Raw genomic sequence first — 19,934 nt, forward strand, 5'->3', positions numbered from 1 at the left:
CTCTCCATTTTCAAAATTAACATTAAGACAGACAGCAGCATGACTGTTTAACACTTAGTCTGGGAATAACGAGATTCCCAGCAATGTTTATGCTTCCCATATACAGTCGACATCGTACTTGCGACCACCTCTATTAAGCGATTTTTGTATTAAACGACCAGTCAAGATCCCTCCCGAACGTTTTTAGTATATAAATTCATTCCATTAAGCGACTTTTCTATTAAACGATTAGCGACCACATTAATGTAGTCCCGACAGGTAAAATATTTGACAAAAGTATCTATTAAGCGACCGGGTACCAAAATTCTACCGGACATTTCTTCATCTGTGTAATTAGCGAGTACGTTTTGCACGTTACTGAATGCAATTAACGTTTGTATCAGTCAAACTGACAAACAATCTAGCCATATTTGCACAGTTTGTGGACTTGGAAAATTGTTCTCGATGTTAAAACAGATTTGGAAACCATACATATCTGTTCATAATAAATACAGTTACATTAACAGTTAAAAACAAGAGGACCATGATGGTCCTGAATCGCTCACCTATCCCCACATGACCCAGTGTTGAACTGAGTATGACATCATTATTTCTATTATTTGACAAAGTGACCTAGTTTTTCAGCACATGTGACATAGATATCATCAAGATAAAAAATTCTGACCAATTTTCATGAAGATCCATTGAAAAATATGGCCTCTAGAGAGGTCACAAGGTTTTTCTATTATTTGACCTAATGACCTAGTTTTTGAAGGCACGTGACCCACTTTCAAACTTGACCTAGATATCATCAAGGTGAACATTCTCACCAATTTTCATGAAGATCTCGTGAAAAATATGGCCTCTAGAGAGGTCACAAGGTTTTTCTATTTTTCGACCTACTGACCTAGTTTTTGACAGCACATGACCCAGTTACGAACCTGACCTAGATATCATCAAGCTGAACAGTCTCACCAATTTTCATGAAGATCCATAGAGAAATATGGCCTCTAGAGAGGTCACAAGGTTTTTCTATTTTTAGACCTACTGACCTAGTTTTTGACCCCACGTGACCCAGTTTCAAACCTGACCTAGATATCATCAAGATGAACCTTCTGACCAATATTCATGAAGATCTCATAAAAAATATGGCCTCTAGAGAGGTCACAAGGTTTTTCTATTTTTAGATCTACCGACCTAGTTTTTAACCCCACGTGACCCAGTTTCAAACTTGATCTAGATATCATCAAGGTTAACATTCTGACCAATTTTCATGAAGATCCATTGAAAAATATGGCCTCTAGAGAGGTCACAAGGTTTTTCTATTTTTAGACCTACTGACCTAGTTTTTGACCACACGTGACCCAGTTTCGAACTTGACCTAGATATCATCAAGGTGAACATTCTGACCAATTTTCATGAAGATCCATTGAGAAATATGGCCTCTAGAGAGGTCACAAGGTTTTTCTATTTTTAGACCTTCTGACCTAGTTTTTGATGGCACATGACCCAGTTTCGAACTTGACCTAGATATCATCAAGGTGAACATTCTGACCAATTTTCATGAAGATCCATTGAGAAATATGGCCTCTAGAGAGGTCACAAGGTTTTTCTATTTTCAGACCTACTGACCTAGTTTTTGATCCCACATGACCCAGTATCGAACTTGACCTAGATATCATCAAGGTGAACATTCTCACCAATATTCATGAAGATCTCATGAAAAATATGGCCTCAAGAGAGGTCACAAGGTTTTTCTATTTTTAGATCTACTGACCTAGTTTTTACCCCCACGTGACCCAGTTTCGAACTTGACCTAGATATCATCAAGCTGAACATTCTGACCAATTTTCATGAAGATCCATTGAGAAATATGGCCTCTAGAGAGGTCACAAGGTTTTTCTATTTTTAGACCTAATGACCTAGTTTTTGACCCCATGTGACCCAGTTTCAAACTTGACCTAGATATCATCAAGGTGAACATTCTGACCAATATTCATGAAGATCTCATGAAAAATATGGCCTCTAGAGAGGTCACAAGGTTTTTCTATTTTAAGACCTACTGACCTAGTTTTTGACCCCACATGACCCAGTTTCGAACTTGACCTAGATATCATCAAGGTGAACATTCTGACCAATATTCATGAAGATCTCATGAAAAATATGGCCTCTAGAGAGGTCACAATGTTTTTCTATTTTTAGACCTACTGACCTAGTTTTTGACCCCACATGACCCAGTTTCGAACTTGACCTAGATATCATCAAGGTGAACATTCTGACAAATTTTCATGAAGATCTTGTGAAATATATGGCCTCTAGAGAGGTCACAAGGTTTTTCTATTTTTAGACCTTCTGACCTAGTTTTTGATGGCACATGACCCAGTTTCGAACTTGACCTAGATATCATCAAGGTGAACATTCTGACCAATTTTCATAAAGATCCCATGAAAAATGTGACCTCTAGAGTGGTCACAAGCAAAAGTTTACGGACGCACGCACGCACGGACGGACGACGGACGACGGACGCCGCGCGATCACAAAAGCTCACCTTGTCACTTTGTGACAGGTGAGCTTATAACTTTCCTTTTCATCTGGCTGAAATTCATTAAAAGACCATTCCATTAAGAGACCACTTCTTAGCAGTCCCTTAGGTGGTCTCTTAATACAATGTCGACTGTAATGACTACCAGATTTTATTCTAAATTTTCTGAATAAAATAATGTTATCATACAATCACACATCAGACTAAACAAATATGCATAACTGCCTTAACAAGCAGACTTAAAATTTAACAACATGTCATTCCTGTCTTGCTGCAGAACTTACCACATTTCCATAGACTGGGTTCAAATCTCTTCTCTTAGCTGGCAGAGCAACAGGCATCTGTCTGAAAAATGTAAACCAGTCAAAAACATTAATCAAAAAAGAATTTGATGGTATTAATACTGTTTGTACAGCAGTTTTCAGCCTATGCTAAAAGACGATTGAACTGAATTTATTATCAGCCTGTGCACATTTCCTTGATATAAATTTTAAAGTTCTATAAATCTAAACATATTTGTCATTCGTTTGTGTTATACAATGTAGACTTACTAAAATTTGCCATGGTTTTATTTTGCTATTGTTTTTTGTGGTGGTGTTGTGGGGGGGGCACAATAATAGGTCATATGGCGACTTTTCCAGTTTTTTATGGTGGATTTGTTTGTTTTAGGTTTAACACCATTTTTCAACAGTATTTCAGTTAGGTAACAGCAGACAGATACCCTTACCAGTGTTCCTGGATTCTGTACCAGTACAAAATCTGTTCACCACACTAATTATCAACTTTCCTACATGAATCAGAGGTAAAGGACGAATGATTTTCATACACAATGTCTTTTATCATATCGTTACGTAATGTACACACATATTATATCCTTCTTCAAAATGAACTAGAAATGTGTCCATGGACACAGATGCCCCCACTACATGACATTAAAATGACTATTTTTTCCTAGGTAAGGGGCCATAACGCCTACAATACTGAATGAATCCGGGCACAAAACCCCAAGGTGCACAACTGCACATGCTGACTAACATTCCTGTAAACTTTGGTGACTCTATGTCAAATACTTTTGGAGCTACGCACAACACAACATTAAAATGACCAATTTTTAACTAAGTCAGGGGCCATAACTCCTACACTAAATGAATCCGGACGCGAAACCCCAGGTGCACAACTGCACATGCTGGCCAACATTCCTGTAAACTTTGGTGACTCTAGGTTAAATACTTTAAGAGCTATGCGCGACACAACATTAAAATTACCAATTTTTTACTAAGTCAGGGGCCATTAACGCCTATATGACTGGATGAATCCGGACGCGAAACCCCAGGTGCACAACTACACATGCTGATCAACATTCCTGTAGCGTTTTGTGACTCTACATCAAATACTTTTGGAGCTACGCACGACACAACACTAAAATGACCAATTTTTACAAAGTCAGGGGCCATAACTCCTGCATGACTGAATGAATCCAGAAGCGAAACCCCAGGTGCACAACTACACATGCTGACCAACACTCCTGTAAAGTTTTGTGACTCTACGTCAAATATTTTTGGAGCTAGGCATGACACAACATTCTCGGACGGACTGACAAGGGCAAATCTATATGCCCCCACCCCCCAAAGTGAGGGCATAAAAAAAAACTCTGAACACTGTTCTATATCTACCTCTTAACTGGCTTATTTCCCCTGTCAACAGAAGGTGGCGCTTTTCTCTGTGGAAGTTTTGATTCATCTTCCATCATCTTTGCAATGTTTGGTGAAGAATTTGACCTTTTAAGGCCTGACTTCAGTGTGGAAGGCTCGTCTTTTAGTCTTGTTACATATGTCCCTCCCTTACCTTCACCTGAAGAGTAAATTCACAGTCACATATAATGATAAATGTATATCTATGGATTCCAAAAGAAGCTTTCAAGCTTTTGTACATTTGTCTCTGAGTCTTTTTTCAGGCATATATTTTTATATATATGTGGTGTAAAATGTATATGGTATTCTGATATAATTTTTTCAGCAATTGAAAGATCAATCATTTTCTGAAAACAAATCAACAATGGTTCTGAAACTTATCTAATTCTAAACGGTTTAATTAAATGGTTGAATATATTGACATCTTTTGTTCAACATACATTTCCTGGCTCCAAAAAAGGTAGTACCATGTGTAAGTTTCTTTTTATACTAACCTCTTTTTTGTTGGTGGTTTTAATGTCTCAACAACAAAATTTAGGTCGTATGGCGAGTTTCAAGCTTTCATAATGGAGAAAGACCCCAGGTGCCTCTCCGTGCATTATTTCATCATAGGACAACACCAGTCCTGGGTAGAACTACCAACCTTATGTAAGCTAGCTGGAAGGCTCACACACATGAAAAATTCAACGCACAGAGTGCAGCTAAAACACATATCGGTGAGGGGCAAGTCATTCAAAGTCAGTGACCTTAACCACCCAGCCACAGAGGCCCCTTTACTAACCTGGTAGATTAGGTGGCTCCCATTGTGTTGTCCCATCATGATGGTTTATATAGAAATATCTGTTAGTGCTTGGATCCAGCTGTTTTTCCCAACCTTTCTGAAGATTTGGTGACGGTATAAGCTTGGCTTTGGATTTGGCCTCTACAACAGAAAGAGAAAATGACAGTTATTTCTAAAAAATCATAATTAATACAAGTATGCCCACAGACAGAATGTCGAGCCCACCACCTGTAAGTGTGACCTTGACCTCAGACCTAGGGACCTGGTTCTTGTGCAAGACACTTCTTCTTATAATGGTGAACAATCATGCCAAGTTAAATCAAAATCCTACCATGGTCCATGCATGTCAAAGCTATGGTCCGGACAAATTCGAATGGACGCACACACGGACGCACATACACCAAAAGTGGCGACTATGTCGAGCTCACCGCAAGAGGGCTCCACAAAAAATTTAGTTAAGTAGAATAGAAGAAGACTACGTTTGACTGAGTCCGTTCATGATTGGTAAGACACGTGTTCCAAATAAAGATTTTGTTAATCTCAGGGGTTTTTTTTCGGCCGTTTTTATAGCCGTTATTCGGCTATATTCCCAATACCAAAAAGTATGTATTTTTCCCAAAATGAGTGCAAAAATTCCCAATCTACATTCTGAAAACATTTTCATCAAAATTGCACAAAAAATGACCAAATTATATACAAATTTGTAATGGAAGTATGTTAAAGAGGTTCTACAATGTGAAACAAGGGTATAAGAAAGTGCTTAAACACATCCTTACTATATCCTATGGGACTAAATATTTCCCAATTTGGAACATTTACACGTCAATTTTAGAGGTATAGGCTATGTTCCCAAATTAGCCAGAAAAAACCCTGAATCTGAAAATTAAGAAAAGTTTTAATGGTATACTAGACCCAAATGTTTTGTTAGTTTTGTGTTTTCAAAGGATTTCAGTTATTGCCTCAACTTCATCTCGGTGTTGTTATATTTTCTGGTCCTTCGGGATCACTGATTTAAGCTCATTTAGATTTGAAAATTGAATACTGCATAAGACGATGCAAGAGGGCGTGGGCATTGTTGCATTTTCCATTACTGCTCATGAACAGATTCATTCAAACAGAGTCTGCAATTTTCACTGTTTGCTTTTATCTGGGTGCTTCCGAGGGATCTACTTTCCAGATTTTATCTAACGGCGGGCAGTTTACAACCTCATGTCACTGCAGGCACATTTTTGACTAATTCTAGACATAAATCCTGACTATTATTTGGTTTGATTGTGTGAAATCCCAATTAAAACGTCTCAATCCTGTCTAGGTCAAATATTTCTTTTAGATATGCACAACACAATGTCTGACAAACAGAAGGATAGACTGACATACTGATGGACAAGGGAAAATCTGAGGTTTCCACCCTAAAGTTTTATTTGTTTTGTTTGTTTAGGGTTTAACGCCGTTTTTCAACTGTATCTCAGTCATGTAACGGCGGGCAGTTAACCTAACCTGGGTGCTGTGGTTCGCGAGTAAAGTGCCTTTAATGCAAAAAGTTAACGTTGTGACGAACGAACGAACAAACTAACTAACGAACGGACAGACAGTTGAAAACTAATATGCCTCCCTTCGGGGGCATAAAAATTTGTAACAGTAAACGTCAGATCACACCAATTTATTGAAACAGCAATCCTCTGACATACTGTATGAACTTACCGTTCATCAACCGCAGCTTTTCATCAGCAACTCTCTTTGCTTCCTCAGCTCTCTTTCTATCTTCTTCGTCCCTTTCTCTCTTCTCTCTATCCAGTCTTTCCTTTTCTGCTCTTTCTTTCTCCAGTCTCAGTTTTTCTCTCCTTTCCGCTTCAAGTCTATCTAGTTCAGCCTAGAAGTAAAATATACCATAAAATCATAAATATTTGTGGGGGACCTATTTTCATGGATTTCTTGATAGAATCAATCCACAGTAGTCAATTCCAATAAACCTGTACAATTCTTATTCATTTTATATTCAAAGGTCAAAATCCATGAATTTATATCCTCTTGATTCAGTCAAACCACAAAATTTCATGCCAACGAAATCAAATTTCACACTTTTCAATTCCAAAACACAAAACTCCATACTATAGCAAAGCATATAATAACGAAAATTCTGACTTTTTAAAATTTCGAACTCTTGAACCTAGCTTATCAGTCACCTGTGTTAAACAGCCACTTGTTTTAAGCAGACAGTCAGCTAACTTCCCAAATTGACTTTTAGTTTTAATTTCAAGTTGTCTTAACCAGCCACCTGTCTGTAAGCAACAAGACTGTGTTGCTCAATTGGCTGCCTGCTTAGTAGAATTCATTGAATACATTCATTCAATCTTAAAGCAAATGTTTCATAGAGTATAATAGGTCAGTGCCGTAGATGAGAAAGTTTATTTGGCGAGGTGGAGGAAGTTATCTGGTGAGCCGAAGGCGAACCTGATAAAGTCCGGAGCCGAGCCAGATAAACTTTCTCCATCTTAGGCACTTACCTATTATTCTATTTATCTTGTCATTACTTCATTTTCCGATATTTGGCAATTTATTTTACAAAAATAAGTGTGCGACAACCGTTTTAATGACGTCAAGACATATTCATAATGACGTCACTTATATAATGACGTAATCAACAACAAAATCGCAATAACTTCTTCATTTTATAATAAAAACTCATTATTTGACCACTCATTTTCTTAGTTCGGTCATAAGGTCACATGATCAACTGACCGTATATCACTGGTCAGGTGTCAACTGACGGTATATCAAGAAAGATATACGGCACCCTGATATCGGGTCGAAAATACTGCAAGTGACAGCATAAAATGAAATATAAGAACATAAGCCTGCAAATGGTGACAACGGTTGTTCTGTAACTGTATATACAGGTCTACATAAAACAAAAAATTTTGTTAGTGTATTTTTGGGAGTTTGAAGGTAGTAAACCTGTAGTGATAACCAGGATTTTCCATTCAATTTTGTATTCTCACTTTGCACTTTCAGCAATTATGAAAAAGCAATTTTCTGGTTTTGCCTATGGTGCCGAATAAGAATTGCTTTTAGTAAGAAAATATAATATCATGGAAACTGCTGAGTGTAATTACAGGACCCCTAACTCAAATTTCAAGTTGTATGGAGAATGATGACACATGCAGCCTCCTCTGAACATTTCCCCAGGTGCAGGCGGGCACACAGATAAGTCCATGAACCTTTTATGTATCTTATAAGGTAAGGTAGTTAGTAACATAGAAACAGTGTCATACCTGCTGTTTACGTTTTTCTTCCAGTGCTGCCAGCCTTTCTTTTTCCATTTTAGCTGCAAGTTCTCTTTCCATCTGAAGTCGTTCTTCAATTTGGGATTTTTCTGCTGCCTACATTGTTGGAAAGAAAATCATACTGATAAAAGGGCGCAGAATTTTGACAAAATTAAAAGCTAGAGTTGTGCGACTTGCCCTCTGAGATCATCTCATGATGCTACAAATATGTGTAAAGTTTGAAAGCATTTGGCATTGTACTGTGAAATCATTAATATTCGTGGGGGACTAATTTTCGTGGATTTCGTGGTTGAGTCAATCCACGAAATTTAATCCCAACGAACATGTGAAATTCCCAATTATTTTATGTTCAGAAGTTGAAATCCACGAATTCATATCCCCACGAAATTGCCGTTTAGACCAAAACCACGAAATTTCATGCCCACGAAATTAAGTGATTTTACAGTAGTTTTTAAGCTACATGCAACATGCAAAATTTTTTGTGATGCAGGTATGGACGCCAACAAAGGAGTTAAAAATAATCTAAGCACGCCGAGTACTATGCTGATAATATGCACAGCTAGGATTTATACCAATCACTCCTGTGAAGTTTGACTGTAATCTGACCCAAGGTTTTGGAGATGAAGCATGGACAAGGTAAATGCAGATGGGCAGATGGCAATGGCAAAAAACAAAAATGTCTCAGTCACATGAAAGTAAGAAGAGCAACCAACCCAAATGATTTCTGTAACTTGTAGATACAATTTATAATACGGACATTAGTCTTTATGAGTTAATATGACTCTGTTTTGTCTTATGTTCATTGCAATAAAAGACCTAACAACCTATTCTTACTACGCTCAAGGCCAGCTTCATGCAGTGCTGACCAGTGTTTGTGTGTTAAACAGGAATCCCAAGATTGTATTCTAATTCCACCCTTTATAGGCAATCCAAGAACAGAATCATGCATCTGTTAAAACTTGGTAAGCCCTTCCAGTTTGCTCACCTGATTGAGCATAAAACCTCCAAGCATGAGACCATGTGTCAAAATTCCCAACGATGCACACATTTCAGCTATGACTAAAGAAAACTATATCTAAGGTCAAATCTTCCTCCCCCTCAGCTTAGTTTATACATAATTCATTTTAGGCCGATTGTGAAGGAAGTTAAAACTTATATTAATCACTCTCGACACCTCATTCCTGATGGAATCCATTGCAACGAGGGTATGAGAGAAGAGGCCAGTTTCTCTTTCAATGCTGAGCGAAATGCAAGAGAGAGCTATTGGTACCATTTTTCATGTCTTTGGTACGAAGCAGCAGGGGAGTGAACCCAGGACCCCATGCACTTGAAGCAGATGGTCTATTTCTGGGCTATCGAGGCAGTCCCCTTCTGGTTTGTCCCCCTCTGGCTCATACATGGAGGTTGTCTGTTGTTATTTGAAGAACAAGCCTACACTGATAAGATATCAATGAACAGATAAGGTTAACCGACTGTTGTGTATTACTGAAACAAGACATTTAACCTCAAAACAAAACAATTTCAAAACTCTAAATCAAATGTTCACCTTTCTGTCCTCTTCTGCCTTCACTTGACGGGCTCGTTCCTCTGCTGCGGTGACATCTTTCTTACGTTGTTCCTCTTCCTGTCTTGCTCTCTCCCTGGCATCCTAATGAGAAAACTTTCAGTTACTCATCCTTTATTTAATTAAGTTATCCAGTACAACAACTTTCTGTTCAAACCCTCAAAATTTGTATTTTGTGACCATGGGTTTTGTTCTAAACTTATTAGCAGGTGTACTTTGCAAAATAGTCATATAAAATTTAGGAACAAATGTCTTGAAAAAAAAAGGCACATCTCAAGCACTGAAATGAGGAACAAATTCAGCACAAGAGTTTTCAGCTTTTAGTGTCAGATTTCATGGCCATTTAGTATCAATTTTCATAGTAAATTAGTGTCAGTTTTCATATTTTTAGTGTCAGATTTCATGAACATTTAGTGTCAGATTTCAGTCATTTAGGGTCTTTTTTTCTGTTTTTAGTATCAGATTTCGTGGTGATTGTCAGATTTCAGTTCTTAAACGTTAGTTTTCAGCTTTTAGTGTCAGATTTCATGGCCATTTAGTGTCAGATTTTTGTTAATCAGTGTCTGTTGTCAGTTTGCAATACTTTGTCCTTTCTCAAATGCCAGATATAGACTTATTATCTTATTCTGTGTAAATATTTTCAGCCAACTGAACCTGTAAGTTTGACACAGCTAAATGTAGCTGCTAAAAGAATAACTTTAAATTACCTGTAATTCTTTTTCTTCTCTCATTTTTCTTTCATTTTGTAATCTGTCTTCTTCCTTCTTCTTTCTATCCATCCTCAATCGGTTCACTTCCTCTTGTCGTCTTCTCTTTTCTTCTTCAGCTCTTGTCAACTGCTCTAGCTCTTCTCTCCTGTTATTAAATTTAGAAAGAAAAGAGCTTAGAAATTAGTTCATTCAATTATCTAAACCACATGATAACAAGAGTGCAAGAATGTCACAATATACGCCCGTCACAGCAAATTTCTTTACTCTAGCACCTGTATTTGCAAATGGAATTTTAACTTTGTGGTTGTTTAATAATAACTAAGTGTTTTGTTTTTCTAAGTCCACAAAAAAACTCCTTACCAGGTAGAGATACCTTAAAATACACCTAAAATTGGAAAGTAACATCTATGTTGTACCACAGAAAAGTGGTCTTGGTTTTTCCCTACGGTCAATTATAAAAAAGTTACAATATAAGTGGCTATTCTTACGGTCCCGTAGGAATAGCCTCGCAGGCTATTCTTACGGCTCTCCCGTAAGAATAGTGAAAAGCCCGCAGATGTCTATTCCTTCGGCAGTCATTCAACTGTTATATATTTTCAACTATTCCAAAAATGACATGTGTGATAAATATGTTTAGAGTGGTAATAGATTTGTACGGAGTGAAAATTTTGCGTGTATATACACGAAACATATATCAATAATTCTCTAATTAGTTTACTTGAAAGGCCCATACTTGAAAAAACTTGGTCAATATTTTAAGTGTTTTCAATATTAATGACGTATGTATTTACATCTACATCTGTACAACCAACAATCTTTTTCTGATTTATTTAGAAGACAAGAATACAAATTTCATTTTTTTTTTTTTGAAAATTTCAGTTAAAAATAAATATTTTACACTACAGTACGTTAAATTCGTTGTTTTAAAGGTGTTTGTTTATGTAACAAAGGCAAAGGAAAGCAATTAAATGTAACAAAATGTGTTATACTAGGGGAAATCGATAACCACCTGCGGACTTTTCATAATTTGTAAGGGAGAGCCGTAGGAATAGACACCTGCGGGCTTTTCACTATTCTTACGGGAGAGCCGTAAGAATAGCCTGCGAGGCTATTCCTACGGGACCGTAAGAATAGCCACTTCCTTATTTATAGTAACAACTAAGGGAAGTTAATCTTAAAAAAAAAAAAAAAAAAAAAAAAAAAAAAAAAAAAAAAAAAAAAAAAAAAAAAAATTGTAAGTCCTCACAAAAATCTTTACCAGGTAGAGACTGGTCAAAATACACCTCAAAATTGGATGTAGCATGCATATTGTACTACAGAAAAGTGGTCTCGATTTTTCCCTATGACTAGTAATGAAAAAGTTACAATATAAGCTATTTATAGTAACAACAAAGGGAAGTAATTCGAAAGAAGGGAACTGCGCATGACACTTCGTCTCATGATGGTGTATAATTGTGTCAAGTTACATCAAAATCCCTCCATGCATGAAGAAGAAATGCTTCGGACAAAGTCATTCTTGTATCTGATTTTGGCCTCTAAGTGTGACCTTGACCTTAGATCTAGGGACCCGGTTCTTGCGCATGACACTATGTCTCGTGGTGGTTAACATTTGTGCCAAGTTATATCAAAATCCTTCTATGCATGAAGAAGACATGCTCCGGACAAGGTTTTCATTCTTGTATCCTTTGACCTCTAAGTGTGACCTTGACCTTAGACCTAGAGACCTGGTTCTTGTGCAAGACACTCCGCCTCATGGTGGTGAACATTTGTGCCAAGTTATATCAAAATCCCTCTATGCATGAAGAAGAAATGCTCCGGACAAAGTTTTCATTCTTGTATCCTTTGACCTCTAAGTGTGACCTTGACCTTAGACCTAGGGACCTGTTTCTTGCGCATGACACTCCTTCTCATGATGATGAACAATTGTGCCAACTTTCATCAAAATCCCTCTATGCATGAAGAAGATATGCTCCGGACAAAGTCATTCTTGAATTTGACCTTTGACCTCTAAGTGTGACCTTGACCTTAGACCTAGGGACCTGGTTCTTGCGCATGACACTCCGTCTCATGATGGTGAACAACTGTGCCAAGTTTCATCAAAATCCCTTCATGCATGTAGAAGATATGCTCTGGACAAGGTCTGTGGACGCCGCCCGCCTGCCCACCCGCCCGCCCGCCAGGGGCGTTCCCATAATACGTCCCGTTTTTCAAACGGGCGTATAAAAATGTGAGACTTTCTGTTTTACAGTTTTAACAATTCAGTATAAGTGGGTGCATGGACAAAATAAACCAATCCGTTTTTTTCCAATTATATCCAATTTTTCTTTTTTTCGTTTTTGTTAATCTGTCTTTATTCTTAAAGTTCTCTGGGCAGGCAAAAGCTCATAGTGACATACTCTTGGGGCAAGGAACAAATTTACCTTACTGGCAAGTCTCCAGTTTGATCAGCTGAAGAAATGCCAACTGCATCAATACTAGTCCAGGAGACATAGAAACAAACTGGAGAAAATATTACTTAACCTTTACCCCTGCGGGTGACAAAAAGTGTTTCCTTTGCGACCAGTGCAGACCAAGATCAGCCTGCACATCCATGAAGTCTGATCATGGTCTGCACTGTTCACTATTCAGTCAGTAAATTTTCAGTAAACATCCCTTCAAAATGATAAATGGTATTGCCCAAAATGGAAGATGGACCAGTCCATTATTGAAATTTAGCATGGTGTTAAATTAACTTGACATCTTATACATGTGTAATGCTTTTATATCTGCATATATGTTTATAATACCTTTTTCCCTTATAAAGCTACTTCCAGTAAAAGGAGGCATTCCCAAAGCAAGAAAGTATGGTTTTTCCTAATTCTGAGCTTAGTCTAAATATTCCTAAATAATTGTTAGCTTGTTGTACAACTGTTTTGTTTCTCTGTAAGGTTTCAATTCTTAGGGTTAGGGATAGTGTTATATAAAAGTTACAGTTGCTCATTTATTAAAATGCCATTCAACAAATATCTAAAAATTATCTTTATAAAGAGTTTCAACTTTTCCCAATGTAATGATATTTTCCTAACTCGGCCGTATTTGGTGGCATTTTCAGACTGTTGGGAAAAAAAGGCCTCACCTGTTACTTTCTTCCTGTTCTTTCTGTTGTTGTTGTTGTTGAACATGCTGTTTTTCCTCTGCCATGTTACTATGCAGATTCTTCTTCATCCTGGGAAAGGTTAAAGTTCAAGGTAAATATCACAACCTTTTTTCATAATGACAAAGAAGTTGTCTTAGTTATAGTTTATACATAATTCATTTTAGGTCGATTGTTAAAGCAGCATGCCTCAAGATCGTTCGACAACAAAAATAAATTTTTTTTAGATATCTTGAATTAAATGCTATATTTCTTAAGAAGGCTTTAAAACTTAATTACTGATAAACTTTATGTTACGGAAACCCATGAGAATTTGCTGTTTTTTCATGCTTTTACTCCAGGTAAACTGTCTCGCTTTTATAAATATCTGCATTTTGCGATCATTATTCACTACTTAAGCTATAGCACTGTTGGTTACGATGACAGGAAAATGTCTTTATTGCCGCAGCGGTCCAGGGTTTGATTCCCGGCGCTGTCATATTTTTTCTTGATCTGGAACTTTTAAAATATTTTAGAGACAAAAATTCATATTCTAATGTTCATATGACCAAACTTCAATTTGAAGGAAAGATTATTTTTTAGCCAAATCTGGAGGCATGCTGCTTTAAGTTCTACAGCTTATATTAATCACTCTTGACACCTTATTCATAATGGAATCTATTGCCACAAGGGTATGGTAGAAGAGGCCAGGTTCACTTTTAATGCTGAGCGCCAAGCAAGAGAGCTACTGGTACCATTTTTCACCATAAATTTCACGTCTTTAGAATGATGGGGTCGGGGATCATACCCTCGACATCCTGCACTCGAAGCGGACGCTCTAGCACTAGGCTATCAAGGCAGCTGTCTTCAAAAATATGTTTATTTTATTGCGTTTAAAAACAATTAACACCATGTTTCAAAAGTATTTCTTTAACATATGGTAGTCATTAAACCTTAGCAACTTTCCTGGATTCCTCAACATTATGTGTACTCCACAAACAAGAAACAACTTCTTCGCATAGATCAGGGATGGAATAGGAATGCATTAAAACAAACTGCCATCAGTCAATTGCTACTGAGAACATCACAATGAACCAAGAATTCAAACATATAAAACCAAAAGGTACCTGTTGTTTTCAGATGGTATCTTTGAAATACTTACATGTAAGTTAACAAGTGGAAGAACACGCTTTTGAGTGATATCTTTACGCTACTAAAGAACAGCGCTATAAATGATTATAAACAACATGTAGAAGATATAGTTAAGACCGTATTAACAAAAAAATGAAACTTTTGTTCAGTGTACAAAAGAAATTCATCAATTTGAAAGAAACTTTTCTGCCATGAGAAACAACCCAAAACAACCAAAATTTATATGACACATACCTCATTACTGTACTTACCAACAAAGAAATTTTTGTTCAGTGTACAAAAGAAATTCATCAATTTGAAAGAAACTTTTCTGCCATGAGAAACAACCCAAAACAACCAAAATTTATATGACACATACCTCATTACTGTACTTACCAACAAAGAAATTTTGTTTCAGTGTACAAAAGAAATTCATCAATTTGAAAGAAACTTTTCTGCCATGAGAAACAACCCAAAACAACCAAAATTTATATGACACATACCTCATTACTGTACTTACCAACAAAGAAATTTTTGTTCAGTGTACAAAAGAAATTCATCAATTTGAAAGAAACTTTTCTGCCATGAGAAACAACCCAAAACAACCAAAATTTATATGACACATACCTCATTACTGTACTTACCAACAAAGAAATTTTTTGTTCAGTGTACAAAAGAAATTCATCAATTTCAAAGAAACTTTTCTGCCATTACATACAGCCCAAAACAACAAGTAGTACATGACACAAACCTCATTAAGTCAGCGACATCTGTCTGCTGTTTTCTCTTCAATTCTTCAAGATCCGACAGTTTCTTCTCTTCCGAAGCCATCTGTTCCATTCTAGCTCGTGATTCCGCTTCAATCTTTTCATAATTCTCCTGAAGCTTTCTTATCTCCTCCATTTTCTGTTTTTTCTGTTGTTCCAGAGCTTTCAATTCATCTGAAATCTCAGTAGACTGCGCTGCTAAAGTTGAACTGTTTTTGATATCCTGGGAAGTGGCCCTAGAACCACCAGCTGTGACTGATTCAGCCCTGGAATCTGTATTTCTAAAACTTGAGTCAATACTTTTGGAACCAGCCTCATTTGTTTCACTATATAAACTGTTTCCTGGCTTACTCACAGCCCTGACATCTGGATACAATGAACTAGAAAATGACTTGTTAGCATTCACTTGTGTAGTTGTTACATTTGATTTTGTAGACCTGTCTATTTTAGGTTTAGTAGATCTATCAATTCTTGGCAAATTGCCAGAAATATCACCATTCATCACTGAACTTGCACTGCTCAATGAAGATGATGAGTTAGATGATTCTATTGAGCTGGTCTTGGCTGGTTTAGGTTCCATAAAAGTTTCATCAAAATCAGGGTAATCGAAATCCACTGAAATACAAAATATAATCATAAAAGAATCTACCATATGGGCAAGAGCCAATTCAAATTGGTGTCCCAGAAGCAGGAGTATACCCTAAACATGCTAAATGTCTAAATATCTATCGAGTTTCAATACAGTATCATAGAGTTGCCTCCTCCTTTTTACAGACTGGGGTCATGATGGTAAATAAGTATGCAAAACATCAAAGCAATATCTCAATGGACTTTGAAAATATTTGGAATGGTACGCAAACTTTAACATTTGTGTGATGCTCATGCTCACGCCGACGACGGGGCGAGTAGGATAGCTCCCCTATTCTTCGAATAGTCGAGCTAAAAACAAGACTTCAACTCTATTATGGATTACTATAATGTACAACTTTCATACTTGATTGCATACTTAAGAAATTTAAGAATTTGTGCTCCATAATTACTTCTGTTACAGATAACACAGTATATTTATTATCTTGCCTCCTACAAGTTTCTTGCATTTCTATTGGTCAATAGACGTCACGTGGAGACAGGATATATTCCATATCCTGCTAGTATATTTCAGATATGAATTTTGATTAAAACAAAATGGCTGCCACACTTCTGGCGTAATTAAATCAAGTCAGATTATTTATTAGCTCCAGCGATAGTATTGTTTCCGAGAGTAAATTTTGTGTTTTCTTGCCTATTTCATTCTACTTAAGTTGAGGCTCATGAAGTTTGACAAAAGTTAGCCGTAAAAGCGGAATAACTCTGTAGGGCCTGGGATACACAGAAGTTGAAATCTTGTTTTAGAAGTTAAATCACCGTGAAATAAAGGAATTGACATATCTGTTACTCAGCAGTTTGTTTTAGGATCATTTAATCTACGTGCAAGATAAATGATTAACAGGAAACGGGATGAAAGCCAAAGTATCAAGACATTTATGACATTGTGATATCCGGTAACTTTCGAAGGGACTGAACAAGAAGTTTTTTACCGTTTCTGATCTAAACCAGTTCATAACCTGTGTAAATGAGCTTTTGTGTTTTGTGATTTAACGAAAACACAGGTCATTGTGCATTTTATGGCTGGTGTAAATCAACTATAAACAAAATGTGATGACCAAACAAATGATTGTAGGATTCCAGTCTGCACTGTAAGTAGCTTTGTTAATTTACAAAATTTGTTGATTATAGCATGTAAGTAAAGGGTAGTCAGCAAGATAAAATCGTTACACAGCTTGTTGGTGACAGGATCCAGGATATATGCGGTCTCTCTTGCCTGATATAGATTTCCTCGACAGCGTATATCCCGTATCCTGTCACCAACAAGCAGTGTAACTAATAATATCCATGCTTTTCTTTGAATGTGTGTTGCCATGTATATGAATATCAGTGTCAATAAAAAGATGGAAATTAGTACCAAATCTACAGGAAATGGCTTTTCAATGCAAGCATTTCAGTTTTTCAATCACAAAGTTTTGCCTTAAGAGAAAGGCTATGCAGTGCTGAGATAATTTTGCCTTCAGGAATAGGGAAAGCAGTGAACAGGATACCTTTTATCAAATTAACCTGAAATACAATAGTGCTCTATCCAATAATATGACAGGTGCTTTATTTATCCAATAATATGACAGGTGCTTTAGGTGCTTTATTTATCCAATAATATGACAGGTGCTTTATTTATCCAATAATATGACAGGTGCTTTATCCAATAATATGACAGGTGCTTTATCCAATAACACAACTTGTGCTTTAAAAAAAACTTCTAAAATACTTACTGAGAGAATCCTGGGTTGAACTAACCACAGGTTTTTTCAGTTTATCAAACACAGGGTTCACACATTTTGTTGGGTACTGAAGCATCCACTGCTCGTAGCCACCGTCCAGAATCAGTGGCTCGCTTTTGATTATCACTGTGGAGTCATACTGAAATAATATAAATTCACACTAGAATACTTAAACAAACTGCTTTCATCACTTTTTTCACAAGGCTAATTAAGGCATAACAATTGCTTTACCTTCAACTGGAACTGACATGTGGTAAAATATTCACCACATATGGCAAACTTGGGGTAATATACTGCATGAGTGGAAAAGTTTGTGCTGTGAAAATGATTGTAATACAATTCAAACTTAGTCTAGAATATTTCATGGCATGTTGAAGCTATAAATAACATTTCATAAATATATTCACAAGACTCAACAATTGCTATTTTTAAAACTGCAGCATGTGGTAAAATATTCATGATATACATGTATGGCAAACTTGGGGAAATATACTATATAAATGGAAGTTTGTAATGTGAAAATAATAATTCTACATAATTCGTAAGTTGACCACGTCGCAAATATTTTAACTCGTCTGGTGTATATATATTCTGAATTTATAAATAGGAAAATCTTAGCCACAGGAAAATTACAGTCTTTCCAGTATTTTTCTCAAGTGAGAACATGCCACTTACTAGACGATATTGTAAACATACTCAATGAAAAATGTGCCTCACCATGAGAAAACCAACATAGTGTGTTTGCGACCAGCATGGATCCAGACTAGCCTGCGCATCCGCGCAGTCTGGTCAGGATCCATGCCATTCGCTAACAGTTTCTCCAATTCCAGTAGGCTTTTAAAGCGAACAGCATGGGGCCTGACCAGACTGCGCGGATGCGCAGGCTGGTCTGGATCCATGCTGGCCGCAAAGCCACTATGTTGGTTTTCTCATGGCACGGCTCAAATCAAATTAAACTCACAGACAATATATCACAGTCATAAAATGGAAAATATAAAAAAGTTTCTTTGAACCTCCCTACCACACTATATGAATTACACGTCTGTGTCATTCCAGTTTAAATGTGTGAGGCTGTCTTAGAGTGCAGCACAGGGCAGAGATATTTGTCTGTTTCCAGTGATACCAAAATATATTGCCACTGATAAGGGAGACAATTCAATATTTTCACAAAGCTGTCTTAGCGTACACTAAATGATAAATGTATCTGATATACCTTATATAACGCATCCTTCAGAGTCTGTAGACTGGTGCCTATTTTCACCTTGTCTATGCTCGAGTTCCAGTCTAGAAGGATAATATGATCAATGTTACCTCGCTGTTTCCATAGCGACAAGGAGTCCATTGGTAATGCTTTCTCTATGTATGTTACAGTTGTTCTACAAAAACATAGTTATCAAGATAGAAATAATCACGATGTCACATTTATATGCCTCTATCACTTTCCCACCTATGGAAATGTACAAAATGACATAACTTAAACTTTTTTCTTTATTTTAAGTTTTTCTTTGCCAACAGTACAGGTTATATAGACTAAAAATTTTGGTTTCTCATCTTATTTACATTAGTAAAAAATTTGAGGTATGGAATTAAAACTGTGCACCTGCTACAGTTAAAAAATTATGGTAGGGTACGACACAGGTTCAAACTATTTTCATTCACAAGTCGTCACTGAACCACTTTGGACAAACTGAAAACGCCGAAAACTCACCCTGGCTTTATAGCCTCAGCAGGGACGTTGATGATATTTTTGTGGTTTATTCTAGTTTCTTGAAACTCCTCCATTGGCCTTACATCCATGATAATAACTTGAGCATCTCTGTCTTCAAACAGGTCAAACAATGTACTGCATGAAATAACACCTGGACTGGTCTTCTTGACTGGTTCTGTAATGAACAGCATAATTAAGTTGAGTGCATGTAATAACACCTGGACTGGTCTTTTTGACTGGTTCCATAATGAATAGCAAAAACAAGTTGAGTGCATGTAATTACACCAGGACTGGTT

The 19,934-nt window shown here is 36.8% G+C and overlaps 1 protein-coding gene across 3 annotated transcripts in view; it reads right to left on the reverse strand.

The window, feature by feature from the left end:
• Window positions 1-19,934, reverse strand: part of LOC123542054 (ubiquitin carboxyl-terminal hydrolase 8-like) — a 72,803-nt gene that overhangs the window by 12,417 nt on the left and 40,452 nt on the right. For all 3 annotated transcript variants that reach the window (XM_053531134.1, XM_053531132.1, XM_053531133.1), the window contains exons 6-17: window positions 19,639-19,813; window positions 19,144-19,306; window positions 17,922-18,069; window positions 15,546-16,176; window positions 13,667-13,756; window positions 10,549-10,696; window positions 9,824-9,925; window positions 8,266-8,373; window positions 6,695-6,863; window positions 4,994-5,134; window positions 4,195-4,372; window positions 2,806-2,866 (exon numbers count right to left, since the gene is read on the reverse strand). In XM_053531134.1, coding sequence (XP_053387109.1) covers window positions 2,806-2,866; window positions 4,195-4,372; window positions 4,994-5,134; window positions 6,695-6,863; window positions 8,266-8,373; window positions 9,824-9,925; window positions 10,549-10,696; window positions 13,667-13,756; window positions 15,546-16,176; window positions 17,922-18,069; window positions 19,144-19,306; window positions 19,639-19,813 — 2,114 coding nt within the window. The remainder of the gene's footprint in view (window positions 1-2,805; window positions 2,867-4,194; window positions 4,373-4,993; window positions 5,135-6,694; window positions 6,864-8,265; window positions 8,374-9,823; window positions 9,926-10,548; window positions 10,697-13,666; window positions 13,757-15,545; window positions 16,177-17,921; window positions 18,070-19,143; window positions 19,307-19,638; window positions 19,814-19,934) is intronic.

This window comes from Mercenaria mercenaria, chromosome 19 (assembly GCF_021730395.1).
Source record: "Mercenaria mercenaria strain notata chromosome 19, MADL_Memer_1, whole genome shotgun sequence".
NCBI classification, from domain to species: domain Eukaryota; kingdom Metazoa; phylum Mollusca; class Bivalvia; order Venerida; family Veneridae; genus Mercenaria; species Mercenaria mercenaria.